The 23,405-nt window shown below is 43.2% G+C and overlaps 1 protein-coding gene across 2 annotated transcripts in view; it reads left to right on the top strand.

Annotated features, from left to right (window-relative positions):
- rims2b (regulating synaptic membrane exocytosis 2b) overlaps positions 1–21,609 on the top strand; it is a 40,987-nt gene extending 19,378 nt beyond the window's left edge. For both annotated transcript variants that reach the window (XM_074686064.1, XM_074686065.1), the window contains 12 exons: positions 6,568–6,735; positions 7,395–7,501; positions 9,011–9,043; positions 15,258–15,316; positions 15,406–15,497; positions 16,208–16,357; positions 16,489–16,667; positions 18,413–18,548; positions 18,714–18,826; positions 18,944–19,045; positions 20,798–20,937; positions 21,030–21,609. In XM_074686064.1, the coding sequence (XP_074542165.1) occupies positions 6,568–6,735; positions 7,395–7,501; positions 9,011–9,043; positions 15,258–15,316; positions 15,406–15,497; positions 16,208–16,357; positions 16,489–16,667; positions 18,413–18,548; positions 18,714–18,826; positions 18,944–19,045; positions 20,798–20,937; positions 21,030–21,218 (1,468 nt within the window). In that variant the 3' untranslated portion in view covers positions 21,219–21,609. The remainder of the gene's footprint in view (positions 1–6,567; positions 6,736–7,394; positions 7,502–9,010; positions 9,044–15,257; positions 15,317–15,405; positions 15,498–16,207; positions 16,358–16,488; positions 16,668–18,412; positions 18,549–18,713; positions 18,827–18,943; positions 19,046–20,797; positions 20,938–21,029) is intronic.
- Positions 21,610–23,405: the final 1,796 nt, after the last annotated feature.

Below are 23,405 nucleotides of genomic sequence, written 5' to 3'. Positions count from 1 at the left end.
AGTTCAGTTTGTTGATCATAGTTGAGTTTGTTGATCATAGTTGAGTTTGTTGATCATAGTTCAGTTTGTTGATCATAGTTCAGTTCAGTTTGTTGATCATAGTTCAGTTCAGTTTGTTGATCATAGTTCAGGTTGTTGATCATAGTTTAATTCAGTTTGTTGATCATAGTTCAGGATGTTGATCATAGTTCAGTTTGTTGATCATAGTTCAGTTTGTTGATCATAGTTCAGGTAGTTGATCATAGTTCAGTTCAGCTTGTTGATCATAGTACAGTTCGTTGATCATAGTTCAGTTCAGTTTGTTGATCATAGTTCAGGTTGTTGATCATAGTTCAGTTTGTTGATCATAGTTCAGTTTGTTGATCATAGTTCAGTTCAGTTTGGCGATCATAGTTCAGTTTGTTGATCATAGCTCAGTTCAGTCTGTTGATCATAGTTCAGTTTGTTGATCATAGTTCAGTTTGTTGATCATAGTTCAGTTCAGTTTGTTTATCATAGTTCAGTTTGTTGATCATAGTTCAGTTCAGTTTGTTGATCATAGTTCAGTTCAGTTTGTTGATCAAAGTTCAGTTTGTTTATTGTAGTTCAGTTTGTTGATCATAGTTCAGTTTGTTGATCATAGTATAGTTTGTTGATCATAGTTCAGTTCAGTATGTTGATCATAGTTCAGTGTGTTGATCATTGTTCAGTTCAGTTTGTTGATCATAGTTCAGGTTGTTGATCATAGTTCAGTTTGGCGATCATAGTTCAGTTTGTTGATCATAGTTCAGTTCAGTTTGTTGATCATAGTTCAGGTCGTTGATCATAGTTCAGTTCAGGTTGTTGATCATAGTTCAGTTCAGGTTGTTGATCATAGCTCTGTTCAGTTTGTTGATCATAGTTCAGTTTGTTGATCATAGTTCAGTTTGTTGATCATAGTTCAGTTTGTTGATCATAGTTCAGGTTGTTGATCATAGTTCAGCTCAGCTTGTTGATCATAGTTCAGGTTGTTGATCATAGTTCAGTACAGTTTGTTGATCGTAGTTCAGTTCAGGTTTTTGATCATAGTTCAGTTCAGCTTGTTGATCATATTTCTGGTCGTTGATCATAGTTCAGTTCAGTTTGTTGATCATAGTTCAGTTTGTTGATCATAGTTCAGTTTGTTGATCATAGTTCAGTTTAGTTTGTTTATCATAGTTAAGTTTGTTGATCATAGTTCAGTACAGTTTGTTGATCATAGTTCAGTTCAGTTTGTTGATCATAGTTCAGGTCGTTGATCATAGTTCAGTTTGTTGATCATAGTTCAGTTTGTTGATCATAGTCCAGTTTGTTGATCATAGTTAAGTTTGTTGATCATAGTTCAGGTTGTTGATCATAGTTCAGTTTGTCGACCATAGTTCAGTTTGTTGATCATAGTTCAGTTCAGGTTGTTGTTCATAGTTCAGTTTGTTGATCATAGTTCAGTTCAGGGTGGTTGATCATAGTTCAGTTTGTTGATCATAGTTCAGTTCAGGTTGTTGATTATAGTTCAGTTTGTTGATCATAGTTGAGTTTGTTGATCATAGTTGAGTTTGTTGATCATAGTTGAGTTTGTTGATCATAGTTCAGTCTGTTGATCATAGTTCAGTTCAGTTTGTTGATCATAGTTCAGTTCAGTTTGTTGATCATAGTTCAGTTCAGTTTGTTGATCATAGTTCAGTTTGTTGATCATAGTTCAGTTCAGTCTGTTGATCATAGTTCAGTTCAGTTTGTTGATCATAGTTCAGTTTGTTGATCATAGTTCAGTTTGTTGATCATAGTTCAGTTTGTTGATCATAGTTGAGTTTGTTGATCATAGTTCAGTTTGTTGATCATAGTTCAGTTCAGGTTGTTGATCATAGTTCAGTTCAGGTTGTTGATCATAGTTCAGTTTGTTGATCATAGTTCAGTTCAGTTTGTTGATCATAGTTGAGTTTGTTGATCATAGTTCAGTTTGTTCATCATAGTTGAGTTTGTTGATCATAGTTCAGTTTGTTGATCATAGTTCAGTTCAGTTTGTTGATCATGGTTCAGTTTGTTGATCATAGTTCAGTTCAGGTTGTTGATCATAGTTCAGTTTGTTGATCATAGTTCAGTTCAGGTTGTTGATCATAGTTCAGTTTTGATGATCATAGTTCAGTTTGTTGATCATAGTTCAGTTTGTTGATCATAGTTCAGTTTGTTGATCATAGTTCAGTTCAGTTTGTTGATCATAGTTCAGTTCAGTTTGTTGATCATAGTTCAGGTTGTTGATCATAGTTCAGGTTGTTGATCATAGTTCAGTTCAGTTTGTTGATCATAGTTCAGGTTGTTGATCATAGTTCAGTTCAGTTTGTTGAACATAGTTCAGGATGTTGATCATAGTTCAGTTTGTTGATCATAGTTCAGTTTGTTGATCATAGTTCAGTTAGTTGATCATAGTTCAGTTCAGCTTGTTGATCATAGTACAGTTCCTTGATCATAGTTCAGTTCAGGTTGTTGATCATAGTTCAGTTCAGTTTTGCGATCATAGTTCAGTTTGTTGATCATAGCTCAGTTCAGTCTGTTAATCATAGTTCAGTTTGTTGATCATAGTTCAGTTTGTTGATCATAGTTCAGTTCAGTTTGTTTATCATAGTTCAGTTTGTTGATCATAGTTCAGTACAGTTTGTTGATCATAGTTCAGTTCAGTTTGTTGATCATAGTTCAGTTTGTTTATCATAGTTTAGTTTGTTGATCATAGTTCAGTTTGTTGATCATAGTCCAGTTTGTTGATCATAGTTAAGTTTGTTGATCATAGTTCAGGTTGTTGATCATAGTTCAGTTTGTCGACCATAGTTCAGTTTGTTGATCATAGTTCAGTTCAGGTTGTTGATCATAGTTCAGTTTGTTGATCATAGTTCAGTTCAGGGTGGTTGATCATAGTTCAGTTTGTTGATCATAGTTCAGTTCAGGTTGTTGATCATAGTTGAGTTTGTTGATCATAGTTGAGTTTGTTGATCATAGTTGAGTTTGTTGATCATAGTTCAGTTTGTTGATCATAGTTCAGTTCAGTTTGTTGATCATAGTTCAGTTCAGTTTGTTGATCATAGTTCAGGTTGTTGATCATAGTTCAGTTTGTTGATCATAGTTCAGTTCAGTTTGTTGATCATAGTTCAGGTTGTTGATCATAGTTCAGTTCAGTTTGTTGATCATAGTTCAGGATGTTGATCATAGTTCAGTTTGTTGATCATAGTTCAGTTTGTTGATCATAGTTCAGTTAGTTGATCATAGTTCAGTTCAGCTTGTTGATCATAGTACAGTTCGTTGATCATAGTTCAGTTCAGTTTGTTGATCATAGTTCAGGTTGTTGATCATAGTTCAGTTTGTTGATCATAGTTCAGTTTGTTGATCATAGTTCAGTTCAGTTTGGCGATCATAGTTCAGTTTGTTGATCATAGCTCAGTTCAGTCTGTTGATCATAGTTCAGTTTGTTGATCATAGTTCAGTTTGTTGATCATAGTTCAGTTCAGTTTGTTTATCATAGTTCAGTTTGTTGATCATAGTTCAGTTCAGTTTGTTGATCATAGTTCAGTTCAGTTTGTTGATCAAAGTTCAGTTTGTTTATTGTAGTTCAGTTTGTTGATCATAGTTCAGTTTGTTGATCATAGTATAGTTTGTTGATCATAGTTCAGTTCAGTATGTTGATCATAGTTCAGTGTGTTGATCATTGTTCAGTTCAGTTTGTTGATCATAGTTCAGGTTGTTGATCATAGTTCAGTTTGGCGATCATAGTTCAGTTTGTTGATCATAGTTCAGTTCAGTTTGTTGATCATAGTTCAGGTCGTTGATCATAGTTCAGTTCAGCTTGTTGATCATATTTCTGGTCGTTGATCATAGTTCAGTTTGTTGATCATAGTTCAGTTCAGGGTGGTTGATCATAGTTCAGTTTGTTGATCATAGTTCAGTTCAGGTTGTTGATCATAGTTGAGTTTGTTGATCATAGTTGAGTTTGTTGATCATAGTTGAGTTTGTTGATCATAGTTCAGTTTGTTGATCATAGTTCAGTTCAGTTTGTTGATCATAGTTCAGTTCAGTTTGTTGATCATAGTTCAGGTTGTTGATCATAGTTCAGTTCAGTTTGTTGATCATAGTTCAGGATGTTGATCATAGTTCAGTCTGTTGACCATAGTATAGTTTGTTGATCATAGTTCAGTTTGTTGACCATAGTTCAGTTCAGTTTGTTGATCATAGTTCAGTTCAGTTTGTTGATCATAGTTCAGTTTGTTGATCATAGTATAGTTTGTTGATCAAAGTTCAGTTTGTTAATTGTAGTTCAGTTTGTTGATCATAGTTCAGTTTGTTAATTGTAGTTCAGTTAGTAGTTTAAACATAAATGTTAGCCTGACATAACTTGACTGACTCCTTGTGTCTGTTTATCCAGGAGGCCTCTGAGGAGAAGGTCTGTGGCAAACTCTCTTGATTCCCATGAGAGGTACAACAGCAACAAACAGCAGAGTGTTAGTGTTAGAAATACAAGCGTTTTTTGTTATAACAGGTGTTAATAACAATCACACTTCACCTGGTTGTTATGTCAAGTGTTTTTGTAGCAGTAGATGTAATAACAGGAGTTGTAGTTGTAATAACAGGAGTTGTAGTTGTAATAACAGGAGGTGTTGTAGTTGTAATAACAGGAGTTGTAGTTGTAATAACAGGAGTTGTTGTAGTTGTAATAACAGGTGCTGTAGCTGTAATAACAGGACGTGTTGTAGTTGTAATAACAGGAGTTGTAGTTGTAATAACAGGAGGTGTTGTAGTTGTAATAACAGGAGTTGTAGTTGTAATAACAGGAGGTGTTGTAGTTGTAATAACAGGAGTTGTAGTTGTAATAACAGGTGTTGTAGTTGTAATAACAGGTGTTGTCGTAGTTGTAATAACAGGACTTGTAGTTGTAATAACAGGAGTTGTTGTAGTTGTAATAACAGGACTTGTAGTTGTAATAACAGGAGGTGTTGTAGTTGTAATAACAGGAGTTGTAGTTGTAATAACAGGTGTTGTAGTTGTAATAACAGGTGTTGTAGTTGTAATAACAGGTGTTGTTGTAGTTGTAATAACATGACTTGTAGTTGTAATAACAGGAGTTGTTGTAGTTGTAATAAAAGGTGTTGTAGTTGTAATTACAGTCGTGTTGTAGTTGTAATAACAGTCGTGTTGTAGTTGTAACAACAGGTGCTGTAGTTGTAATAACAGGTGTTGTTGTTGTAAAAACAGGTGTTGTAGTTGTAATAACAGGTGTTGTTGTTGTAAAAACAGGTGTTGTATAGTTTTTGTATAGAGGAACGTGAGTGTAATGTCCACCTGTGTGTTAATATGTCACTCAGGTACTTTAATGGTCCCACCCAGGCTCCTTGGACAAACCACATGGTAAATGGGACCAGTGAGGACTACAGGTGAGCCCAGGGATTCATGGGATGTGTAGTGTTAGAGTAGTGCTCAGCCGCTGGTGGCTCAGGGGCCAGAGTTGGCCCCCTGCCAATAACACCTGGCCCACCAGATGATGGGGATAAAAAAGATGGATCAAAGTGTAAATATATGGATATCTGCTTTCAGAAAAATGACAGTTCCACACAGGTTTCACAACATTCATTCAGAAGCTGTGAACTGCATCATGAAAACAAAGGAAAAATGAAAGTAAATAAATAAAGCAGCATCATCTGCTGGACCTGGGACACACACTGAGTTGATAAGCACACCTCCACACATCCAGCGTCACTGCTGGAAGTTTCTGCGTCTGCTCCTTTGGAGGTGCTCTTTCCTGTGTTAGAGTAAAAAGAGGAAGTTACATTTCAAAAGATACTGACAGCTTCCTGTTGCTGAGTCAGTGAGGTAGAGTTCAGGTCAGTGTGAGCTGCTCAGGTGTGCTCATTGATTTACTGATTGATTGATTGATTGATTGATTGATTGATTGAGCAGAGGATCAGTGATGAGCAGGATTGTTTGTTCTGACGTGTCTCTGTTCTGCAGTCAGGACTTCATCCCTGACTTCCCCTACGACCCTGAGGCCTACGATGAAGAGCTGCTTAGGTACACTGGCAGACCTTTGACCCCCAGCAGTCTGTTGTTAGCTGACCTCAGTAGTTAGCATTAGCTTTGGCTTTAGCCGTACATCCCTCTTACCTGGATCCAAACCAGCCTCCTCTCTGAACAGGTGAACAGGAAGACCGAGCTTCAGGATTCAAGGAAGCAAAGATCAAACACACTTTTCTTTTCAAAACCTTTTCACCTGAAATATGTCTGCACAGGAAAACACACACACACTCACACACACACACACACACACACACACACACACACACACACACACACACACACACACACACACACACACACACACACACACACACACACACACACACACACACACACACACACACACACACACACACACAGGTGTTTACAACAGGTCAAGTGTCTATGCTCCAGCTGGTCATGTGTGTTACAGTGGAAAGGTGTCTGCGGTGGCAGGTTACCTCTGATGGGACTCACAAACCCTCCTCAGGTACACTGGTTGTCACGGTGACAGCAGGTAATGGTTGTCATGGTGATGTTCAGGTGCAGCCGTGGAATGGACCGGCGGGATTACTACAGTCGCTCTCGCTCTGCTGACCAGCGAGCGATGGCTGACCGACCCGTCTACACACGCTCACACTCCATAGACAGAGCAGACTCCGCCCACCTGAGGTCCAGACACTCCGCCCCCCCCTCACCTGCTCCTACCAGGTGACCTGCAGCTGGCCGCTCAGAGACCTGCTTCAGTGTGTTTATTTTATTTTAACCAAAGCATGATGCACGGCACGAAACCACGCCCTCTTTTTTCACTGCTTCCTGCTTCCTGTCTTTCTCATGTTGACATCACAATGCGAGCTACCTGCTGATACCCGTCTGCGCCTGCTTCTTTTTTATGGATATGTATACGTTTTTACAGTCTATAAAAGTGTAAATATAACATAGATTAGCACGTCACGCTCACAGCACTCTGGTGTGTTTTTTGTTTCTTCTGTTGTTTACGTTTTCTCCTTTGTTTGCGATGACGGTGCTTTTTTTGTGTTATTGTTGCTGTTTGCTTGATTTGTTGTTGCTATTTGTTTTTGTTTGTTGTCGTGGATGTCTGTTTGGGTCCAGGTGCCTTTAGACCTTTAAGCCTTATGGTTCACCGGTCTCACTCTGCAGGTGGGCTGGTTTTCACCTGTTAACTGACAAATCGGTGACGAAAGAGACAGAGAGGTGAAGCCATAGAGTTTAAAGATGCTAGCTTTCCCTGCTAACAGTAACCTAGCCTAGAAAATGGCTCAGTACTCCAAACATCATAACCCCTGACCTTTGAGCTGGCAGCCGCTGCCTTGATGGTAGATTGATTTCTTCAGTGTTTCCTTCAACAGGGCAAATCATGGAGGATCAGCCCAGACAAGTCCTTCAGGAACCCCGGTCTGCAGCCGCCGAGGACGACAGCTGCCCATCGTCCCACCCAAAGGAGCCCCCGACAGAAGTAAGTCCGTCAGTGCAGACACCAGCCAATCAGCCGCTAGCATCACCTGATGCTAACAATTAAAACAGGGACAAAACAGAAACTAACAAAGATCGTCAGATCTACCCACAAGAGTCAAAACATCACAACAAAGGCACATGGCGTGTCAGTCAGTAAAAGTCTAAATTTAACTTAAACTCTAGCAAAGAAAATTAATCACTTTATTAAACTGAAACATGATTTCACTGTGGATGAAATAAAAATTGTTTCTTGAAAGAAACAATGACAGACCATAAACTACACCAACAAAAGACTGTGTGTGATCAGCTGAGGCTAAGGCTGTAAACAGCTCAGTGTCATCAGCTGAATCAGTCAGTAAAAAGCTGTGTGTCATCAGCTGAATCAGTCAGAAAACAGCTGTGTGTCATCAGCTGAATCAGTCAGTAAACAGCTGTGTGTCATCAGCGTAGAGTCTGAATCAGTCAGTAACCAGCTGTGTGTCATCAGCGTAGAGGCTGAATCAGTCAGTAACCAGCTGTGTGTCATCAGCGTAGAGGCTGAATCAGTCAGTAAACAGCTGTGTGTCATCAGCGTAGAGGCTGAATCAGTCAGTAAACAGCTGTGTGTCATCAGCGTAGAGTCTGAATCAGTCAGTAACCAGCTGTGTGTCATCAGTGTCGAGGCTGAATCAGTCAGTAAACAGCTGTGTGTCATCAGTGTAGAGGTTGAATCAGTCAGTAAACAGCTGTGTGTCATTAGCGTAGAGGCTGAATCGGTTAACAGCTGTGTGTCATCAGCGTAGAGTCTGAATCAGTCAGTAACCAGCTGTGTGTCATCAGCGTAGAGTCTGAATCAGTCAGTAACCAGCTGTGTGTCATCAGCGTAGAGTCTGAATCAGTCAGTAACCAGCTGTGTGTCATCAGTATAGAGTCTGAATCAGTCAGTAACCAGCTGTGTGTCATCAGTATAGAGTCTGAATCAGTCAGTAAACAGCTGTGTGTCATCAGTGTCGAGGCTGAATCAGTCAGTAAACAGCTGTGTGTCATCAGCGAATTGAATCAGTCAGTAAACAGCTGTGTGTCATCAGTATAGAGTCTGAATCAGTCAGTAAACAGCTGTGTGTCATCAGTGTCGAGGCTGAATCAGTCAGTAAACAGCTGTGTGTCATCAGCGAATTGAATCAGTCAGTAAACAGCTGTGTGTCATCAGTGTTGAGGTTGATTCAGTCAGTAAACAGCTGTGTGTCATCAGTATAGAGTCTGAATCAGTCAGTAAACAGCTGTGTGTCATCAGTGTCGAGGCTGAATCAGTCAGTAAACAGCTGTGTGTCATCAGTGTAGAGGTTGAATCAGTCAGTGAACAGCTGTGTGTCATCAGTGTCGAGGTTGAATCAGTCGGTAAACAGCTGTGTGTCATCAGCGTAGAGGTTGAATCAGTCAGTAAACAGCTGTGTGTCATCAGTGTAGAGGCTCAGTCAGGTTTTTGAATGTTGTCATTAATGGATTTATTTTGCCCCTGATTTCCTTCCAGATGGAGAAGGAAACACTGACTCTGTGCAGACAGGTACACACTGTGATCCTCGTTAAACACTGACTTGAACCTGGGATAAAACACAAACCTTTGAGTTCTTAGACCAGTTCAACTTTATTTTAGTGGTAGAGGATGAGAAGTAGGGAGTCAGGTTCTTTTAAATCCTCACTCCGATGAGTCACCCATGACCTTCCCATGTTGTCTTGCAGTTAACTGGTTTATTGGAGGTGGTTTAGTTATACTGGTCACCCACGTGTCCTTTCATATCTGGTCATTTAAAACTGTCTGACCATCAGACCTTCAGTCTTCTTCTTCTCTCGTCATCTGTTTTTTTTTTCATCATCAAATGTTTTATTTCTCAAACATCTCTCTCCATCAGTTCTGGTCTCTTCTGGCTCAGGAGCGCCACCTGCAGCTCCTCCCGGCTCGCAGCATCAGGCTGCTCCCCCTTGCCAAAAGCAAGCCCCCCCTTCTCTAAACCACCAGCCTCCTCTTATACGAATCCAAGCCCCAGCCCCCCCTGAACCTGTCCCGGCCCCCCCAGCTGCTGCCCTGTCACCCGCAGCCCCTCCAGCGACAGTCCAAGCTCAGCCCCCAGCTCAGACACAAGACCAAGCTCCTCCCTTGGCTGATACACTGGTCCAGCCCCCACCTCTAGCATCTACTCAGACCCCACCCCCAACTGCAACACCTACAGAAGCCCCGCCCCCAGGTGACGAAGTCCCAACACAACCCCCTGCAGAGCTCCCCCTGCCCCCTCCACCTGCCCCACTACCTTCCCCTGCCACATCGCCATCTCCACAAACCCCAGGTGTGTACATCAGAGGTCCTGTATGACCACGGTCGGTCCTGATCCACAGAACCAGTAGGACCAGTAGAAACAGTAGAAACAGTAAAAACACTATACCAGTAGGACCAGTAGAAACAGTAGAAACAGTAAAAACACTATACCAGTAGGACCAATAGAAACAGTAGAAACAGTAAAAACACTATACCAGTTGGACCAATAGAAACAGTAGAAACAGTAAAAACACTATATCAGTTGGACCAATAGAAACAGTAGAAACAGTAAAACCATCAGAACCAGTAGAATTTGAGTGATTATGCGTTTTTCTCTCCGTTCTGTTCGTGTTAAAGAAGCAGATCCGTGTCTGTGATATAAATGAACAAAACGTTTCCTGTTACCTGCTCCCCATGATCACCTGTCAGGTCAGAGGTAGACTGACACCTGTCTGTATCTCTGGTAGCTGTGACTCCCATCTGAAGAAACCAAAACTCTGTCTCTTTGACCCAGAGGGAAGTCAGTCTTTGTTGCTACCATGTTTGTTTTAGTGGAGCTGCACCTTTACAGGTAGTGAGCAGCTGTCAGAGCACGGTCAGGTGTTTACAGGTGTCAGGCCCCTGAGTTCAGTCACAGTTCCCCTGGTAGAGAGGGTTCAAGAAGACTGTGACAAGACCAGCCATCACCCATCATTCATCATCCAACCGTCATCCATCATCATCAATGACCATTAATAATCACCTATCAACATCCACCATCATACATTATCTCCCATCATATGTCATCCAACCATCATCCAACCATCATCCAACCATCAAACAACCATCATCCAACCGTCATCATCCAACTTTCATCATTCAACATTCAACATCCAGCATAATCCAGCATTCTTCATCCAACCATCATCCATCATCATCAATGACCATTAATAATCACCTATCAACATCCACCATCATACATTATCTCCCATCATATGTCATTCAACCATCATCCAACCATCATCCAACTATCATCCAACCATCATCCAACCATCATCCAACCATCATCCAATCATCATCCAACCATCATACAACTAAGATCATCCAACCATCATCCAACCATCATCCAACCATCATCTATCATTCAACATCCAACTATCATCCAACCATCATCCAACCATCATCCAACCATCATCCAACCATCATACAACTATCATCCAACCATCATCTATCATTCAACATCCAACTATCATCCAACCATCATCTATCATTCAACATCCAACTATCATCCAACCATCATCCAACCATCATCCAACCATCATCCAACCATCATCTATCATTCAACATCCAACTATCATCCAACCATCATCCAACCATCATCCAACCATCATACAACTATCATCCAACCATCATCCAACCATCATACAACCATCATCCAACCAACATCAGCCGTCATTCTTCATTGTCATTCAACCATTATCCAACATCATCCATCACCATCCATGATCATCCCTCATCAGTAATAATCGTCCATCGCATCCATCATTCTCCACCACCCAGCATCAGTTATCAATCATTTATCAACCAGTTATCAATCAGTTATCAATCAGTTATCAATCAGTCATCAATCAGTTATCAATCAGTCATCAATCAGTTATCAATCAGTTATCAATCAGTCATCAATCAGTTATCAACCATTCTTCAACCATCCATAGATTTTCCATCGTTCCTCTGTCATTTATCATCCACAGTCTTGTGTCCTCTTCTCCAGTCAAGTTTTGTTCATTCATATCTTTCTGGGTCTGTTTTTTTATACAACATGTTTGTATTCATTCATTCATTCATTCATTCATTCATTCATTCATTCATTCATTCATTCATCTGTCCTCCATCCCACCTGAACAATGCAGAGCCAGACAGGCGCTCGGCCACACCTGGGGGGACCAGGAAAGGTGAGTTGGGTTTCAGATTGATCAGCTGACACATTCAGGTGTGTAGTGATGATGTCACTGCTTTTGAACGAGAAGTATCACCTGAGCAGGTGTCTGCAGTTCAACTGATCATCTTTGTCATTGTTATAATTCAGAGGTCACATGGGAGGACCAGCAGAAAAAAACAGCCAATGGTACAGTACTTAAAGCCCCTCCCACCTGTGTACAGGTAGCCCCTCCTCTTTGAGAGGGTTCAACCTAAGATAGAAAAAAAAGGAAACTAGACACAGATAGTTCAGTTATTCATCTCCTACTCACCTCTCATAATCCCTCATGCCTTCATCAGATTATCCCTCAGTCATCCATCATTCATCCATTATTCATCCATCCACCCATCATCCATCCATCCTCCATCATCCATCCATCATCCATCCATCATCCATCATTCATCCATCATCCATCATTCATCCATCATTCATCCATCCATACATCATCCATCATCCATCATTCATCCATTATTCATCCATCCACACATCATGCATGCATCATCCATCATCCATCCATCATCCATCCATCATCCATCCATCATCCATCATCCATCCATCATCCATCCATCATCCATCCATCATCCATCATCCATCCATCATTCATCCATCATCCACCCATCATTCATCCATCAGTCATCCATCATTCATCCATCATCCACCCATCATCCATCATCCAATCCATCATCCATCCATCATCCATCCATCCATCATTAATCCATCATTAATTTATCATTCATCCATCATCATCCATCATCCATCATTCATCCATCATCCATCATCCATCATTCATCCATCATCCATCCATCCATCATCCATCATTCATCCATCATCCATCATCCATCATCCATCCATCCATCATTCATCCATCATCCATCATCCATCATTCATCCATCATCCATCATCCATCATCCATCCATCATCCATCCATCCATCCTCCATCATCCATCCATCCATCATCCATCCATCATCCATCCATCATTCATCCATCATTCATCCATCATCCATCATCCATCATTCATCATTCATCCATCATTCATCCATCATCCATCATCCATCATTCATCATTCATCCATCATTCATCCATCAGTCATCCATCATTCATCCATCATCCACCCATCATCCATCCATCCATCCATCATCCGTCCATCATCCATCCATCCATCATTCATCCATCAGTCATCCATCATTCATCCATCATCCACCCATCATCCATCCATCCATCCATCCATCATCCATCCATCATCCATCCATCATTAATCCATCATTAATTTATCATTCATCCATCATTCATCATCCATCATCATCCATCATCCATCATTCATCCATCATCCATCATCCATCATCCATCCATCATCCATCATTCATCATTCATCCATCATCCATCATCCATCCATCATCCATCATCCATCCATCAGCCATCATTCATCATTCATCCATCATCCATCATACATCATTCATCATCCATCCATCAGCCATCATTCATCATTCATCCATCATCCATCATCCATCATCCATCCATCATCCATCATTCATCCATCATCCATCATCCATCATCCATCATCCATCATTCATCATCCATCATCCATCATCCATCATCCATCCATCATCCATCATTCATCCATCATCCATCATCCATCATTCATCATCCATCCATCAGCCATCATTCATCATTCATCCATCATCCATCATCCATCATGCATCCATCATCCATCATTCATCCATCATCCATCATCCATCATTCATCCATCATCCATCATCCATCATCCATCATTCATCATCCATCCATCAGCCATCATTCATCATTCATCCATCATCCATCATCCATCATCCATCCATCATCCATCATTCATCCATCATCCATCATCCATCATCCATCATCCATCATTCATCATCCATCATTCATCCATCATCCATCATCCATCATCCATCCATCATCCATCATTCATCCATCATCCATCATCCATCATCCATCCATCATCCATCATTCATCCATCATCCATCATCCATCATCCATCATCCATCATTCATCATCCATCATCCATCATCCATCATCCATCCATCATCCATCATTCATCCATCATCCATCATCCATCATTCATCATCCATCCATCAGCCATCATTCATCATTCATCCATCATCCATCATCCATCATGCATCCATCATCCATCATTCATCCATCATCCATCATCCATCATTCATCCATCATCCATCATCCATCATCCATCATTCATCATCCATCCATCAGCCATCATTCATCATTCATCCATCATCCATCATCCATCATCCATCCATCATCCATCATTCATCCATCATCCATCATCCATCATCCATCATCCATCATTCATCATCCATCATTCATCCATCATCCATCATCCATCATCCATCCATCATCCATCATTCATCCATCATCCATCATCCATCATCCATCATCCATTATCCATCATCCATTATCCATCATCCATCCATCATCCATCATTCATCCATCATCCATCATCCATCATCCATCCATCATCCATCCATCATTCATCATCCATCATTCATCCATCATCCATCATCCATCATCCATCCATCATCCATCATTCATCCATCATCCATCATCCATCATTCATCATTCATCATTCATCATCCATCATTCATCATCCATCATTCATCCATCATCCATCATCCATCCATCATCCATCCATCATCCATCCATCCATCCATCATCCATCATTCATCCATCATCAATTATCCATCATCCATCCATTATTCATCATCCATCCATCATCCTTCATTCATCCATCATCCATCCATTATTCATTCATAAATCCATCTGTTTATCACTATGGATCACTATCTGTTTCTCTTCTCTCCGTCCTGTTTGTGTTTCTCTTTATCTCCGTCCTGTTTGTGTTTCTCTTTTTCTCCGTCCTGTTTGTGTTTCTCTTTCTCTCCGTCCTGTTTGTGTTTCTCTTTATCTCCGTCCTGTTTGTGTTTCTCTTTTTCTCCGTCCTGTTTGTGTTTCTCTTTCTCTCCGTCCTGTTTGTGTTTCTCTTTCTCTCCGTCCTGTTTGTGTTTCTCTTCTCTCCGTCCTGTTTGTGTTTCTCTTTCTCTCCGTCCTGTTTGTGTTTCTCTCCATCCTGTTTGTGTTTCTCTTTCTCTCCATCCTGTTTGTGTTTCTCTTTCTCTCCGTCCTGTTTGTGTTTCTCTTTCTCTCCGTCCTGTTTTTGTTTCTCTTTCTCTCCGTCCTGTCTGTCCTCTGAAGGTGAGGTGTTGTCAGCGAGTGCAGACGGTAATTTTCTGACTCTTTATGAAAATCTCACACACTTTCAGCGGCTTTAGTAACTTTGTGATGTGTTTGGGGTCCGGTTGGGAAATTAGAGTTTCTGTTGAAGGAGAAATGGAAGGCGACAGATTAAATCTGATCAACTTCGCTCCAAGACTTTTTTTATCATCTCACCTTTGTTTATGACTTTTGTTGTGATGTCACTGTGACATCACCGGTTTGAGTGACCTTCCCTCTGACTTCAGACTGCAGACATGAACTCATCTCTTCTCTCTCTGCAGGTGTGCTGAAGGATCCCTCAAAGGTGAGCTGACGCATCATCAAGGTGTCAGGTGACTATTACTTCACTGATGATGTCACACAGCAGCTCACCTGTACCTGGTCTGTGTGCAGGTACGGGACAGTTTGTCCTTTAAATCATCGGACAGTGATGTCAGCGAGGTGGCGGCTGTGCCCAACGATGCCCGCTCCACCCCCCGGATCAGGTGAGACCAGCAGCTAGTCCCAGAGCGGGCAGCTGATCCACCATTAGCAGGGTCAGGATCAGGGCCAGGCCGAAGCAGTCGATCACAGATTCACCAAGCCTGGGATGTTAGCTTATTGATGCTGCTTACATCCTGTCCTCATGTCAACACACGTTGGTCCTCGTGTGGTCATGTGACCAAAGTTACTGTTATTAAACTATACTTTTGTAAGCATGTAAGCATGTGACACTTAGCCTGTTTCTGTTAGCATGTTAGCTTGTAGCACTCCAGTAAGTGGATTTGCAGGGAGGGTCAGAGAAAACACAGAAAGATTAGCCTGTTTCTGTTAGCATGTGAAACTTAGCCTGTTTCTGTTAGCATGTGAAACTTAGCCTGTTTCTGTTAGCATGTGAAACTTAGCCTGTTTCTGTTAGCATGTGACACTTAGCCTGTTTCTGTTAGCATGTGACACTTAGCCTGTTTCTGTTAGCATGTGAAACTTAGCCTGTTTCTGTTAGCATGTGAAACTTAGCCTGTTTCTGTTAGCATGTTAGCTTGTAGCACTCCAGTAAGTGAATTCGCAGGGAGGGTCAGAGAAAACACGTAATGTTAGCATGTGACACTTAGCCTGTTTCTGTTAGCATGTTAGCTTGGATGCCCTTCATCATGTGCTCTTGTGTTTTTTTTTCTGTCTGCATGCTTACAATCTCTCCTCTTATTGGCTGAGACAGTCGAGCTGAGGCTGTGGAGGGCCAGTCAGTGGAGTTGGGGGCGGGGTCAGAGGAAGCACAGGAAGTATCTGGGGAGGCAGAGGGTGGAGCTTCACTTGTAAAGAGTGAATTAGTGGATGAAGAAGAGCAGGCGGAGTCTGAGCCTTCAAAGTAAGACGATGACCTTGTGATCTGTAGTCAGTAGCGAGCCCCCCCGCCCTAAGCCCCGCCCTAAGCCCCGCCCTAAGCCCCGCCCTCACCTGGGCTGACTGACAGCTCTCTTTTTACCCACCTGCCTGCAGGGCAGCAGCAGCAGCTCCTCTCACCAAGTCATCGAGCGTTGGCGGAGAAATCTGCTCACTGGGGAGGAACGACGACGACGATGACGACAAGAAGCGGCGCTCGAGCTTCGGGGCTAAAATGATGGGAATGGTCGGACTGGGAAAGAAGAGCCAGAGCACCTCCCAGCTCAACCCCGAGGGTGAGACCCCACTGAGCGTGCTCATGTCGCCCTGTTCACATCGTCTTTTCTCTGAGTCAGGAGTTCGGTGTCTGAGCAGAGTCAACGCCTCAGACTGAAGTTTACTGAAAAACAACTCCCAGTAGATTATTAACCAGTACGGCTTGTTACTGGGGATACTGGAAGCAGCCACCTTTTTATACATCAGAGTTAAGTTTCCTGTAAGAGGGTCTGAGACCAGTTGGAGATCCAGGATCAGGATTAGGGTTAGGTCACTTTTACAGTCTGATGTTGACCCTCTTTGAGCAGCGTGTCCTTCTGAAACCTGGAGCGGAGCTTTCAGCTCTTTTTCACCTCTTTTTTTCTCTCCCTCTTTTTTTCTCTACCTCTTTTTTTCTCTCCCTCTTTTTTTCTCTCCCTCTTTTTCCTCCTGCTCTGTTCCTCCTGCTCTGTTCCTCCTGCTCTGTTTCTCCTGCTCTGTTTCCTCCTGCTCTGTTTCCTCCTGCTCTGTTTCCTCCTGCTCTGTTTCCTCCTGCTCTGTTCCTCCTGCTCTGTTCCTCCTGCTCTGTTCCTCCTGCTCTGTTTCCTCCTGTTTCCTCCTGCTCTGTTCCTCCTGCTCTGTTTCCTCCTGCTCTGTTCCTCCTGCTCTGTTCCTCCTGCTCTGTTTCCTCCTGCTCTGTTCCTCCTGCTCTGTTCCTCCTGCTCTGTTCCTCCTGCTCTGTTTCCTCCTGCTCTGTTCCTCCTGCTCTGTTCCTCCTGTTCCTCCTGCTCTGTTCCTCCTGCTCTGTTCCTCCTGCTCTGTTCCTCCTGCTCTGTTCCTCCTGTTCCTCCTGCTCTGTTTCTCCTGCTCTGTTTCCTCCTGCTCTGTTTCCTCCTGCTCTGTTTCCTCCTGCTCTGTTCCTCCTGCTCTGTTCCTCCTGCTCTGTTCCTCCTGCTCTGTTCCTCCTGTTCCTCCTGCTCTGTTCCTCCTGCTCTGTTCCTCCTGCTCTGTTCCTCCTGTTCCTCCTGCTCTGTTCCTCCTGCTCTGTTCCTCCTGCTCTGTTCCTCCTGTTCCTCCTGCTCTGTTCCTCCTGCTCTGTTCCTCCTGTTCCTCCTGCTCTGTTCCTCCTGCTCTGTTTCCTCCTGCTCTGTTCCTCCTGCTCTGTTCCTCCTGTTCCTCCTGCTCTGTTCCTCCTGCTCTGTTTCCTCCTGCTCTGTTTCCTCCTGCTCTGTTCCTCCTGCTCTGTTCCTCCTGTTCCTCCTGCTCTGTTCCTCCTGCTCTGTTCCTCCTGTTCCTCCTGCTCTGTTCCTCCTGCTCTGTTTCCTCCTGCTCTGTTCCTCCTGCTCTGTTCCTCCTGTTCCTCCTGCTCTGTTCCTCCTGCTCTGTTTCCTCCTGCTCTGTTTCCTCCTGCTCTGTTCCTCCTGCTCTGTTCCTCCTGTTCCTCCTGCTCTGTTCCTCCTGCTCTGTTCCTCCTGCTCTGTTTCCTCCTGCTCTGTTTTCTCCTGTTCCTCCTGCTCTGTTCCTCCTGCTCTGTTCCTCCTGCTCTGTTTCCTCCTGCTCTGTTCCTCCTGCTCTGTTCCTCCTGCTCTGTTCCTCCTGCTCTGTTTCCTCCTGCTCTGTTCCTCCTGCTCTGTTCCTCCTGCTCTGTTCCTCCTGCTCTGTTTCCTCCTGCTCTGTTTCCTCCTGCTCTGTTTCCTCCTGCTCTGTTCCTCCTGCTCTGTTCCTCCTGCTCTGTTCCTCCTGCTCTGTTTCCTCCTGCTCTGTTCCTCCTGCTCTGTTCCTCCAGAGGAAGAAAAGAAGAAGAAGGTCGTGAGACTTCCTGTCCAGAGGAGCGTCGAGACCGGTTTGGCAGTGGAGTTCAAGTCTCGTTTTACCCGACAACAGAGTCGAGACCCAGACGCCGAGGACCCCAAACCTGGAGCGTACGAAAGATTCCTGATGTTCCTCCCTGATTCCCTCTGAGATAACATGGCTCTGGCCCCGCCCCCACTTCTCTTGTTCAGCACTGTTAGCGTCAAACGCTCGCTCAGCTGACGCTCCTGAACAGCTGAGTCTTGACCTCTCACGCTCTGATTCTGTTTCTGCAGACTGATATTCCCAGGAGTGAAGCTGGCTTCAGACAAACAGTTCACTGGATTCCTGGAGGGATTAGGCCCCGCCCAGCTGGCTGGACGGCAGACACTGGCCACGCCCCCCATGGGTAAGGTTCAGTGCTGCAGCTTAATGAGTCTGTACAGATTTAGAGAGGCTTGAATGATGATTTTAATTATGACAAATCACATGACCTGATCCTCTCTGATTGGCTGTTTGGTGCCAGGTGACATCCAGATAGGGATGGTGTACAGGAAGGAGCGCCTGGACGTGGAGGTGATCCGAGCTCGAGGGCTCGTTGGAAAACAAGGCAACAAAAACACTCCAGGTGAGACTCAACACACACTGTATATCACACTGCAACACAACACACACTGTAACACAACACACACTGTAACACAACACACACTGTATAACACACTGTAACACAACACACACTGCAACACAACACACTGCAACACAACACCTCACAGTAACACAACACTGTGCACAACATACACTACACACTGTAACACTAAACACTGTAACACAACACACACTGCAACACAACACACACTGTAACACAACACTGTGCACAACACACGCTGCAGACTACACAGTGTAACACTACACACACTGCACACTACACACTGTAAGACTACACGCACTGTAACACAACACACTGCAACACTACACCTCACAGTAACACAACACTGTGCACAACATACACTACACACTGTAACACTAAACACTGAAACACAACACACACTGTAACAAGACACTCACTGCAACAAGACACACACTGAAACACAACACACTGTTACAAAACACACTGTTACACTGCACACACTGTACAACGTCACTGTAACACAACACACTTTAGCACAACACCAATGTAACACAAAACACTGTAACAACCCACTGTAACACAACAAACTGTTACACTGCAAACACTGTTACACTGCAAACACTGTAACACAACACACTGTTACACTACAAACACACTAACACAACACACTGTTACACTGCAAACACTGTTACACTGCAAACACTGTAACACAACACACTGTTACACTAAAAACACGTTAACACAACACCAATGTAACACAAAACACTGTAACACAACACACACTGCACACAACACACTGTTACACTGCACACACTGCACAACACACAGTAACACAACACACTGCATAACACACCTTTACACTGCACACACTGTATCACACAACACACACTGTATCAACACACCTGTTAACACAACAAACTGTTACACTGCACACACTGTAACACTACACACAAGTTAATGCAACACACTGTGACACAACACACCGTTACACTGCACACACTGTATCACAACACACACTGTTAGAACACACACTGTAACACAACTCACTGTTACACAACACACACTGTAACAACACACACTGTAATACAACACAATTTAACACAACACAGATGTAACACAAATCACTGTAACAACACACTCTTACACAACACACTGTAACACAACACACTGTAACACTGCACACAGTTTAACACAACACACGGTTACACTGCACACACTGTAACACAACACACTGTACCTTTAACAACACACACCGCAGACTACGCACTGTCACACAACACACTCTTACACTGCACTCACTGTAACACAGCAGACTTCAACAACACACACTGCAGACTACACAGTGTAACACAACACTTTGCTCAACATACTTAACACTATGCACTACCTGTGTCTGCATGCATATGTTTATTGTGTGTATTCGTGTGTGTGTGTGTGTGTGTGTGTGTTTGTGTCTCTGTGTATCTACGTGTGTGTGTGTGTGTGTGTGTGTTTCTGTGTGTGTGTGTGTTTCTGTGTTTGTGTGTGTGTGTGTGTGTGTGTGTGTGTGTGTGTGTGTGTGTGTGTGTGTGTGTGTGTTTCTGTGTGTGTGTGTGTGTGTGTGTGTGTGTGTGTGTGTTTGTGTGTGTGTGTGTGTGTGTGTGTGTGTGTGTGTGTGTGTGTGTGTGTGTGTGTTTCTGTGTGTGTGTGTGTGTGTGTGTGTGTGTGTGTGTGTGTTTCTGTGTGTGTGTGTGTGTGTGTGTGTGTGTGTAGCTCCATACGTTAAGGTCTACCTGATGGACAATGGAAAGTGTGTTTTAAAGAGAAGAACTCGTCTGGCGAGGAAAACCCTCGACCCTCTGTACCAACAGCAGCTGCAGTTTGAAGAGAACCCAGAGGGGAAAGTCCTACAGGTAACACACACACACACACACACACACACACACACACACACACACACACACACACACACACTGCTCTAACTCCTCCTCCTCTGTGTCTGTAGATCATTGTGTGGGGGGACTACGGGCGGATGGATCATAAATCCTTCATGGGTTCTGCTCAGATCTTATTGGACGATCTGGATCTGTCCAACATGGTGATTGGATGGTTCAAATTGTTCCCTGCTACGTCATTGGTGGACCCGGCCTTGGCCCCACTGACCAATAAGGAAACAGAGGGCAGCAAGTCATAGCTTCCTGAGGTCAACAGCTGTTTGCTATGGAAACAGGCTCCTCCTCTGCTGCTGCATGCTGCATGATGACATCACAGACATGACATCATGGCTATGACATAACAGCGCCAGGGTTTGCAAGAGGCTCCGCCCCCTGACGCTCGAAGATCCTTGCTGAAGGTTGGAAAAGATGGACTGGAGGCTGAGCGTTCTCCAATTAGCAGCCAATCACAGCGGCTCCTCAGAAGTCAGGTGACTGTTTTAGGCATGTTGACAAACAAACTGATCGTTTCCATGGAAACCCGGAGCGTGGAGGTCCAGTTCTTTTGTTTTTGCATGGATCGATATAAACTGGAATTAAAACATGAACAGTGAATAAAGAACCAGAAAAGAGAAATAATAAAGATTCTCAACACTCAGACTGTTTGATTGTCTGTGTCCAATCAGAAAAGATCCTACAGGTGAGAAACTGTGGCTCTACAGGTGAGAAACTGTGGCTCTACAGGTGAGAAACTGTGGCTCTACAGGTAAAGAAAACAATCTGTGGCTCTACAGGTAAAGAAAACAATCTGTGGCTCTACAGGTAAAGAAAACAATCTGTGGCTCTACAGGTGAGAAACTGTGGCTCTACAGGTAAAGAAAACAATCTGTGGCTCTACAGGTGAGAAACTGTGGCTCTACAGGTAAAGAAAACAATCTGTGGCTCTACAGGTAAAGAAAACAATCTGTGGCTCTACAGGTAAAGAAAACAATCTGTGGCTCTACAGGTAAAGAAAACAATCTGTGGCTCTACAGGAGTCAAACTGTGGTGGAGTTTTAGCTGCTTTCAGGTCCATTCAGGTTAATTTTGGTTTAGTGTCACCACTGTTTTGTATTTATTTGCACTGATCCACTGACATTTGGAAAAACAGAGAGCACTGTGATTTCTCTGTTAACGCACTGGGCCGTCCTCGCTCACTGGCCGCCATGTTGGCTACGTAGAGGAAGAGGCAGGAACAGATCAAGTGATGGTTGGTGGCTGCAGTTGGTGAACAACCCGTCATCGGCTGTGAAATAAGAGCATTATTTCTACTTATCCAAAAACCACAGTTTGGTTTAACACAACCCGAGCCTGTAAGATGTCACACACTGCTCCAGGAAGTACAAAGGGAATGCGGAGCACCATTGTTTTGACGGTACCAGTGGAAGTAAGCGATTTGAGGCTGAACAGCAACCTCCTCTCTAGAGTTATGAGTGTCTACTCGAGGCTGGTTCTGGGAGAACTTGTAACCACACACACACCGAGCTGAAAAAAAGCAGTTTTCACAGCAGAAATAAACATGTTTACAGCCTGGTGCCCAACTGTCTCTGGTCTGAACAGCTGATCTCTCTAACAGCACACTGTACGGAGGTGAATTTCTTTCTAAGGAGGCTGATTAGAAAATACGAAGGTCGCAAGTTTCCAGAGGCACAGCTGAGCGCTCAAAGCTGCTGGTGTGAAGGTTTGAAAGCCTGCCCTGTTTGCATCATGGCCCCTGTCGACAATCTGCTTCAAAAACTCCTTTTCAGGAACAGACGGTGACATCACAGAGAGTACGTCCGTTTATTGCACAGTCCATGTTTGAGACGCAGCCATGTTGGCCGGAGGTGGATGTGATGTGTGCACACTAAAGAAACACTTCCATGAGGAAAGAAACAGACATGAACTTTTAATATTTAGTGCAGTTTACCTCTACAGACTCAAAGAAAAACATCAAACGACTGGAATCATGCAGGTCAGAAAAACAACAACACAACAACTAGAATAATAACCATTCATATCAATAATAATAATAATAATGATAATAATAAATATACAGTCACACTCACACCAGGTCAGCTGACATCTGAGTACCAAAAACATAAATACAGACGGACCTTTGAATGGCTTCAGTCTGAGGAAAAGGACCAAGTGAGGATGAGGTCAACGTTTGAGTGTTTTATCACAAAACCAGACGTGAAATGTTTACAGACGGTAAAAGTCCCAGTCCACCTCAGACCACCTAGTTTTGTTGGCCCAGGTCTAACCAGTCCAGAACCCTGTCCCAGTGAACACGGTCTTCCCTTTTAAAGCACAGAGAGCCAACAGACCAGGTTCAGTGACGAAGACTAGACAGAGAACACGACGAGTATGAGAAGAGTCACATGACCCCGACAGGACCGCAGCCAGCATCAGGTTTCTGCAGAGCG

The sequence above is a fragment of the Halichoeres trimaculatus genome, unplaced genomic scaffold (assembly GCF_033239565.1).
Source record: "Halichoeres trimaculatus isolate MK-OKI-2021-1 unplaced genomic scaffold, fHalTri1.1 fHalTri1_scaffold_14, whole genome shotgun sequence".
In the NCBI taxonomy this organism is placed as follows: Eukaryota; Metazoa; Chordata; class Actinopteri; order Labriformes; family Labridae; genus Halichoeres; species Halichoeres trimaculatus.
The sequence above is the reverse complement of the archived record's forward strand: the minus strand, read 5'-3'. Positions and strand labels throughout refer to the sequence as shown.